Source organism: Salvia miltiorrhiza, chromosome 4 (genome assembly GCF_028751815.1).
Source record: "Salvia miltiorrhiza cultivar Shanhuang (shh) chromosome 4, IMPLAD_Smil_shh, whole genome shotgun sequence".
Lineage (NCBI taxonomy): Eukaryota > Viridiplantae > Streptophyta > Magnoliopsida > Lamiales > Lamiaceae > Salvia > Salvia miltiorrhiza.
This window is the reverse complement of record NC_080390.1, coordinates 46,458,346-46,467,669: the sequence shown is the minus strand read 5'-3', so window position 1 is coordinate 46,467,669 and position 9,324 is coordinate 46,458,346. Positions and strand designations below refer to the sequence as shown.

The window sequence follows — 9,324 nt, the reverse complement described above, 5'->3', positions numbered from 1 at the left end:
ACAGCAGTAGTGCAGCACGCACGGTTCAGTGCGATTCTGCGCTGCACGACCTCCATCCACCATTCCCGCCGTTTCTTCTCGCCACCAGACACCTTTCCACCGTCGCCCACTGTCATCTCCGTTCACTCTGCTCAGCGCGGTCTCTTCTTTTCTGCGCTAATCAGTCGGCCGCACAAGACATCAGCATCATCTGGATCGAGCTTGCTCCTCCTCCGACTGCCATTTCCCAGCCCACCGCGACAGCAGCAGCGACGCCGCGACGGCTCTGCCCTCCTCGGCGCGACAGTAGCAGCAGTGCAGCAAGTATGTATGAAACGAGCTCAAACGAGCTCGAGCTCGCCGAGTTTGAACGAGCTCGAGTTCAACGAGCTTAAACGAGCTCGAGCTTGAGCTCAAACTCGAGTAAGACTCTACAATCGAGCTTAACCGAGTCGAGCTCGAGCTCACGAATATGACATCGAGTCGAGCTCGAGCTCAAAAAAATCAAGCTCGGCCGAGTCGAGCTCGAGCTCGAGCTTCCTCAAAATAGTCGAGCTCGAGTCTGAGCATAGCAATACTCGACTCGACTCGGCTCATTTACACCCCTACTCAGGGTATATTATCTTTGATGGTAAATTCATCATTAAAAAAAAGATGATTTTTTTTTATCACATTTTAGTAGTGCTCACTCTTTTGATCTCATGTCGTCTTTGGTGAAAAAATATAATAGTATGAAAATATTATGAAAAAAGAGAAAAGATAGAGAGAGAAAAGAAAGAGAAAGAAGGAGAAATAGAGATTTTTTTTTTTTATCAGAGAAGGAGAATTGTATTAAAAAGAGAGCTAGTACAAGAAGTACCAGCAAACAGTATCAGTAGCAAAAACAGAAAAAAGAAACTAGAAGAAGGAAGAAACGGGGGTGGGGGAAACATCACAGGGGACGTCTTCCGTCAAGAACTACTGTTCAATATCCCCTCCTTCAACATCCAATCTTTAAACTCCAATGCAGGCTTCTCCACCTTGAAGACCAATATACAATATGGTAAAATTGAAAGATCATAAAAATATACAATATGGAAAGAGGCACTCTCCCGTGCAACTTATTTTCGAATGGCACTACTTCAACATACAAATGACACTTGAAGATCTTCAAGTGTCATTTGTATGTTGAAATAGTGTCATTTTAGAAATATTCAAGTGTCATTTCCCGAATGAAATAGTGTCATTCTGGCAACCAGTTGCACAGAAGTATTTGTGATATGGAAAAATATTATCACACCTACAACTTATAATAATATTATCATGAATTGAAGTAAAAATGTGGAAAAAGAGACTGTTCGGAAAAAAATTCCTCCTGACCGATTTTTTTTTCCCTACAAAGAGTGAAAAAAGGAGAAAAATGTATGTATTCCATCTTTTCACATCTCTCAGTTAATTCTTTGCTGACAAATAGGGCTGTCGATTAGTTCGGGTTCGGTTACCCGAACCCAAAATATGCCATATTTCACTAACCGTTCCTGAATTGTTTTAGGTGTTCGGTTACCCAATTCGGTTATTTGGGTATCCGAATACCCATTTAAAAAATTAAAACTCACAATAATTTGCTACTTAGAGGATTTGAACCCTGGTCTCCAAAAAAATACACAAAGCAACTTATCCACTAAAATAAAGCTCATTCTTATAATTTAAATATAACATAATTTTATTTAAGATAAAAATCGATTTTTTTAATTAATAATTAAAATATAATATATATATATATATATATATATATAAATAATTAATTAAATTACGATTTGGATGCCTAGACTTTTAAAAGTGATAATCAATCTAATTTCGGTTATTGAATACTCGAACCCAAAAATTTCGATTCGATTAATGGATTATTCAAAACCCGATAACCAATCAGACAACTCTACTGACAAACCTTAACTTGCTAATAAACCCGACATAAATCATATGTAGGCACGCTTTTCGCAACATGCCCGCGTTCTATTTTTCTTAGGGTTAATTACGCCAAAAATCATGAACTTTGGGCCCATTTCCAAATTTTCCATGAACTTTTTTTTTATATCAAATTTTCCATGAACTTAAGGGCGTGAACAATTTTGCCATGATTTTGAATTACCCCCAATTTGAGTGCTGACTTGGCACCATTTAAGTCATCTGAAAGCTGACATGGCACCGGCGACGATGTGAAGAAACGACGTCGTCCGATACTCGTAATACTACGTCGTTTCTAGCCCCCGTCTTCTTCTCTCTGAACTCCGGCGAAGAGCCGCCCACCGGACCGCCCCTGCCCTCAGTTTTGCAGAGCCCTAGTTTCCCAAATCTCTCTTTCCTTAATCTCGTCAGAGCGATGAAAGGCGGCGCGAGGTCGGGTGGTGGCGCCACGCGAAAGGGGGCGCAAACCCTAGTGAGGTGTGAGGTCGGCGGCACGAGATCTGGGGAAGAAGAAAATTTTTTGAGGGAGAAGAAGTCGACGATGGCGATGGATGTTTGGGGAAGAAGAAGAACAACGCGAGGTGTGTGGTGGACGGCGGCGATGGAGGTATGGGGAGAAGAAGAATTTCTGAAATGATGCGAGGTCTGCGGTGGACGGCGGCGGTGGAGAATTCTGGATTGATGCGAGCCTAAAATTGAAGATGACGAAGAGTTCCAGAGCTGACTAAGCCTTGCCAGAGTGCAGAGCTGCCTCGACTCTGCTCTGCTCAGCCGATCTCTGCTCTGCTCTGCCGACCCCCCACTACGTGCCACATCAGCTCGGTATTACCACGTAGGCGATAAGTCAACTTGGTATTACCACGTAAGCGACACGTCAGCTCGAAGCTTCACCGGAGCAAAAAAACATGGAAAAATTATTCAACCCCTTAAGTTCATGGAAAATTTAATAAAAAAAAAGTTCATAAAAATTTTGGAAATTGGGCCAAAGTTCATGGTTTTTGGCGTAATTAACCATTTTTCTTACTTATTAAACTATATATTCACGCGTTATTTTTAGAGACGCGTGACAATTTATTTACTAAAACTTTTTGCTTATCATAATCAAACTACGATTTGGACGCCTAGACTTTTTCTCTTATTACTTGTACTATACTTTTTTTTCTCGATTTTACTTGTACTTTTCATACTACAATTTCAATCATATTTAATGCATTGCATATCTATAACACATTTTTTCACGATAAAGGAAAAGTCGTTCTTGACCTAAATTAAATTCCCTTCTACAAAACTTAAAATAAACGGGAAATAATTAATTACCTCCTCTTCTCCATGATTAAATGTGGACCATTTCTAGTAAGGGAAAATAGACAAAGACAGTTTTATTCTTATTAATTTGAAAATGACATATTCAAGTTCATCTATGGGTTCCAATTGGACAAGATATTCTAAAATTTAAAAAGAACAAGGTTTTATTTTGAAGAAAACGAATTTCATATTTCAGATTCCCTTTATACTTTACACACTCTCCCAACCATTTTTGAAACTTATGCCCCAAATCTCACCAAGCTTTTGGTGGATGAAGAGAATTAAAAATATATGTTTATTGGTGTGGGCTAAAATAAAAGTATGCAGTTTTGAAATTCGATGCAAAATGACATATATTTTAGGCAGTCATTTATGTTTATTATTTTAGGTTGCATGTGTTTGTCTAGTTGTTAGTTTGGACTTATTTATAAAGCCCTTAAGTAGTGTTAGGAGTAAAGTTGCAATCCTTTGTGATTAGGAATTGAGTTTAAAGTCATTGTTATATATGGTGGTGGAAGCCTCTCACAATATTTGAAAACCATGATTTAGATGTCTCATCAATGTACATTTATTAAATATATATACAAACCAGCTGATTCAGCCCTTTTCTCATATATATGGATAAGAAGAAATTATATATGAAACATTAGTATATGACATGTACATTTCATGTTTCTTCACTTAATTTTATTCCCTTTTTGGAGATCATGCTGTGGAGGGAAGTCCATTTTGTACCCAGGCAGCGTATCCTCCAGCCATGTCAGTAATTCCAGTGAAACCCTATAAACATACATCAATTAATATACTATTTCTCTATGCAAATCTACCATACCAACACCATATAGACAAAACAAATCAGATTTACAACCTAGTTAGGTGAACTATATTGAGTTTGACCTCTATTTATATAAGTAGGAAGAACGAATACACATATGAAAATGTGCATGAATAAAGTTAACGGTGCGTCGCCTGTTATAATCATGAAGATATATGCTAGGCCAAAATCGTTGCGCGTATCAGACGCTCCTGTTATAATCGTGAAGAGAATATGCTAGGCCAAAATCGTTGCACGTATTGTCTGATACGCGGGTGTTTTGTTTTATGCCATGCTCAGTGTAGTTCATCCATCGGGTGTAGCATGCATTGAAGCTCAGTAAAGTCATCCTAAAAGTCAAGGCAAGAATGAACTTACAGCAGAAACGAGCTCAGATGCAGCCATTAACGACCTTTTCCCCAGCTGACATCCCTGCAATGGAGGATTTTTTAGCACACGAAAGAAGAAAAAGTACAAACTGAGATAACTAGTTTTGCTTTTGCGGAACTTACAACAATAATCTCATCATCTTTGCTAAAATGAGTCGATACTTCTTCCAAGAATTTGGGGTTCCTGGCCATACCTGCTTGAGCATATTACAGCTCTATTAGAGTTGCAGAATTTCAAAACCTGAATAAAGTATTTCCTGTCTAGATTGTATAAACCAATTCCTAACAAATTCTGATTACCTATTTATCTTGATTTTGATGAACAATCATCTCATATTTAAAAGTTTAAGCTATTAACAAGAACCGGACTCTCTATGTTAGGCCGGCCTCAATCAGAATCAGCTCGAGGACTTCTTCCCCACACTTTCTCTACTACCATATCACATAACAACTTTTTCTAGTCACTGTATAAGATTTGCAAGGGCGAACCTGTGCCACGCCTCAACATGAAAGGAACATTAACAGCACCAACGACGTGGCCAGCACTAAACTCCTCGGTGGTTCTGCAAAGCAAGAAATTTGCCAATCAGATTTGTTCATCAGTCCTAGAGAGTAGTCTACTCTACAATTAGGAATTCAACAAAAAGATCACCTAACATCCAGATAACGATGACCGGCTTGAAGTAGTTCATTTGCGACACGAACAGGGACCGATGTTGGGACAGCAGGCGATTGCACATTCCCGCTCTCTGCTACCATCCCACTGCACAGAATCGTCAAGACATTGATCATTTGTGACTTTTGGTTCAAGAATGAAACAAAAAAAGGTGGTCCTAATGGTACACTGATTTGGACAAGGGCTAATGAGCCCTTAACAAACATCACAGAAGTTTACTAGCCTAACGACAAGGGAAATCTACACAACCAGTAACACATGTTAGGCAAGTTCAAAATCGCGTTCGTGTACATTAGCAGAGGCTTTCAATAAGCTAAATTGAGAAAGAGTCCCAGTTTCAAAATTTATTTAAGAAGATGATAGTGCGAGAAAATGTAGATCAACCAGTCTTGAGTGGAAAAATTTGGGTAATTACCCCCTAAACCAAACTAGATTCCACAGCTAAGTGAAACTGATTCCTCAAAAAATGCTAGTTGCTAACGAGCTATCACCAAAACTTGGTGTGTGCGCCACTTAGGATAATTTAAGATTATCCTTCATGGAGCAGGATAGCTACTTGCAAGATCTGTATTTTATATATATATATATATGGGTCATGGGTGTGGTTCCACGGAGAATGCTATATATTGAGATAATGAAGAATAACCAATATATCAATAAATTCTCCGAATAAACCAATAAAACTCATGAATATACAGAAAAAGTTCTTCATGCGGAACGTTGATTTGTTCATTGAAATTATTGACTTATTCGCTTGTTCCAGATTCCTTCTTCATTCTCTCAGTATATAACATTCTCTATTGAACCTTTCTCGTATTCCGGCGTTTCCATGTGAGACATTAGTGAAATTAAACAAGATTTGATTTGATTATTTCTTCCACTCAAATAATTGGGGAATTATGTTTCGTAACAGGAATAATGGGTGCAAATGCAATTGAAGAGCATGATGCAATCGAAATTTCACCACTTCAGAAACCAAGAACCGAAATGAACAGCCTTCAACAACAGCCACAGACGGAGCCAGGGGGGGGCTAGGGGGGGCTAGAGCCCCCTCCCAATTTTTTTTTTTTTTTAAAAATTTTAAAATATATATAGATATATATTTATACCTATTATAAAATAATTTTGTTTTATAAAAGAGTATTTGGTTATTATATTCTCTCATATATACTTAATTTAAGGATAATTTTGTTATTTAAAACTATATAATCTATGAAATATTGTTTGTTATTATTACTATTATACTTGTCTTTTAATAAAAAATGCCTAATATGTATGAAATGCTAAAAAAAATTATAATGTATTGAAACTAATTTGTAATATATAGAAAATATATAATCTATGAACATGTTGTTTGTATTATTATTATTATGTTTGCCTTTTAATAAAAAATGTCTTAAATATACGGAATGTCCAAAAAAAGTTTTGTGATATATTGAAACTATATAATCTATGAAAATATTGTTCGTTATTATTAGTATTATGCTCGTATTTTAATAAAAAAAATACCTTAAATATACGGAATGCCCAAAAAAAATTTCTCGGGGGCGTTCAAGTTCAGCCCCCCCGAACTTAATTCCTGGCTCCGTCCCTGACAACAGCTGAATGCCAACCCAATTTTATGCAATTCAAGCTCTGTGCCTTAACCAGAGATATGAATACATGAAATCCCAGAAAAGAAGCATTACCTGAAGCCGGGAACTCGGCGGCTGGTGCTAAAACTACGTCGTACGATCGGCCCAAGCTGATTCTTGATCACCTTTAGAGATGCACACCTAAAACATGCAATAAGAGCATCTAAATTTAGGAACTGAAAATTGAATTATTACCTAAAACATGCAGAAATAGGATGGTGAGGAAAATCATAAAAAGAAAAGTAAAGTAGCACCTAGTATTTGCATCTTGGGGAAGATTCAGAGGAAGTAAGGCAGCAGAAAATGAAAGAGAGATGGAGCTCATTTGCTTCTTTCTTTTGGCAGTCGCGAGTTTTGGTTTTTAGAGGCAAAGGAGATATGAACATATGATTGTATTATGTATGGCGTGTGGCATGGGAAGTATATATGGAGTTGTGATATTTTTTTAATTTCTATGGTTTCTTATTACAAGAGTATATCAACTATCAAGTTTGTGTACTAGATGAGACTGGGACCCAATTTCCGCCGTTCCAATATAAAAATTCATTTTTATATATGCTCAACGTTAATTATACATTATTATCTATTATTACTCGACTATCAGTGCATATATCAGTATATGCGTGACTTATATATGTATCAAATTCGAATACTTCAATGTAGTTATGTTCGGCTTAATTTTTTTCATATAAACATACGCTTTCGAAAAATGAATACAAATATATTTAATACTCTAGCATTTTTTGCACAACCACGTATATGATTACACATGTTATTTTGCAAAATATATGATAAATTGATTTAGCATCAAACATAAAAAATTATTTCGACACACAATATCCGGACTAATGGATAAATTGACACGTAACAGACAGGTATTTGGTTTATCGGTTTTGTGAATGCCCATATCTCTGCAATTTGATGTGGATAATTTCTAATAAGTAGATTGTGACATATGTCTGAGGTGGCCCTTTGTATTTATCTTATAATTATTCAGTCACAATATTTTTAATCAGGACGGTTCTAAATGACTTTGCCACTTTGCACCCTATATATGAAGAATTGGCACTTTCAACCAATATATACATTTTATTCGACATTTAGCACCCTTTAGAGTTTAGATCCCTTAACTTCACTAATTACACTAATTACTATAATATTTAATAAATATATAAATATATACTAGTACGCCCTCCCGTACAATGCACTGATCATGGGTCATGGCATATTTATTATTTTTAAATTAATTAAATTATATAAAAATGTCATCCTTCATGAATTACATTATTTGGTAACAAAAATATTTTTTGTTAATTAACTATTATTTGACTTGAAGTATTGTATAATAACAATATTATCAACTGAATGAGTATAATACTAATTTTAATGAGTATTAATATTTTTATCTCCTTTAGGTATATAATTGTAAAATAATAAAAGTGCCATTGCAAAAATTAGAATAATTTTGAGAGGAATATTTTCTTTATTAATTTATCGACAATTAAATAAATATGTAAATTACATTATTCTAATCAATAGACGCACAAAAAATACTAAACTAAAGTTGAATTTAAAGAAAAATATAACTATATAAAATAATTGGAAGGTTGTAACCGTGAACCTAGAAAGCAACTTTAAGTCATACCAAATTTTAAATTTCAGAAATCCCAATGTAGAATTGTTATGTGTGTGTTACATCCAAGTATTGCATGTAATTCTATAATTTATCATTCATATCTAAATTTTAAATTATATAATTAATTAAGATTAAAACATGTTTGATAGAAAAGAGGAAAAGATAACTAAATTGCATTATTTCATAAAGAGAAAATGAGAATTACAAAAAAAAAAAAAAAAGACTTCAAAAAACAAATAGGAAAAAAGAAATGAAAAAACCAAGATATACAGTCATATAAAAAATATAATTTTCTCCATGCTCTTTTTGAGTCATATTCCTAGAGTCTGCCGTAAAACCTTGGAAATTTTTTTGTTTGATTTATTTAATTTATTTATCCACTAAAAAAGTAAATTAATAATTACCCTACAAAGAAAATAAAAAATAAACATTTATTGAATTATGCTAAAACATTAAATTGTCAAAATGTATTCATTTTAATTTTTTTTATATATTGTAACATACCATGCTCTATTTTTTTGTGATTTTAGGATTTAATAAAATTCGAGAAAATAGTCTTCTTCATATTGTTATTATTATTACTACTACTACTACTACTACTACTACTACTACTACTACTATAATTATTATTATTTATTTTTCGATATTATGTGCAAGTAGGGATGTCAATCGGGCCAGCCCATCTGGTTTTCGGGCTAGCCCTATCGGGTTCCGGGTTAATCGGGTGCGGGCTAATCGGGTTGGAGGTTTTTTCGGGTTGTAAATCTTCAACCCTAACCCTAAACGTTCGGGTTTCGGGCTAGCTCATCGGGTTGGAGGTTTTAAAGGTGTAAAAATAAAATTATCATAACCAAATTACTCAACACCTACTCTTAGACCTTATGCTCAATTATACGATCACATCAACATACCACAATCTGTTATCATAAATAAAACAGAAAACCAAG

The 9,324-nt window shown here is 35.1% G+C and overlaps 1 protein-coding gene across 1 annotated transcript; it reads right to left on the bottom strand.

Moving 5' to 3' along the window:
• Positions 1-3,756: 3,756 nt before the first annotated feature.
• LOC131023813 (thiosulfate sulfurtransferase 16, chloroplastic-like) lies at positions 3,757-7,175 on the bottom strand. Its single transcript, XM_057953416.1, has 7 exons — positions 6,996-7,175; positions 6,796-6,882; positions 5,084-5,194; positions 4,921-4,994; positions 4,555-4,625; positions 4,421-4,474; positions 3,757-4,008 (listed from the first exon to the last, which is right to left on the bottom strand). The coding sequence occupies exons 1-7, from the start codon at positions 7,064-7,066 to the stop codon at positions 3,934-3,936; spliced, it is 543 nt and encodes a 180-aa protein (XP_057809399.1). The 5' UTR covers positions 7,067-7,175; the 3' UTR covers positions 3,757-3,933.
• Between the last annotated feature and the right edge of the window lie 2,149 nt (positions 7,176-9,324).

Excerpts from the sequence above, each read along its gene's own strand:
- LOC131023813 (XM_057953416.1), bottom strand. The coding sequence starts at position 7,066 with ATGAGCTCCATCTCTCTTTCATTTTCTGCTGCCTTACTTCCTCTGAAT. Across the intron at positions 5,195-6,795 it reads CGCCGAGTTCCCGGCTTCAG|TGGGATGGTAGCAGAGAGCG; the intron begins GTAATGCTTCTT and ends GATTCTGTGCAG. Across the intron at positions 4,626-4,920 it reads CATGTTGAGGCGTGGCACAG|GTATGGCCAGGAACCCCAAA; the intron begins GTTCGCCCTTGC and ends ATGCTCAAGCAG.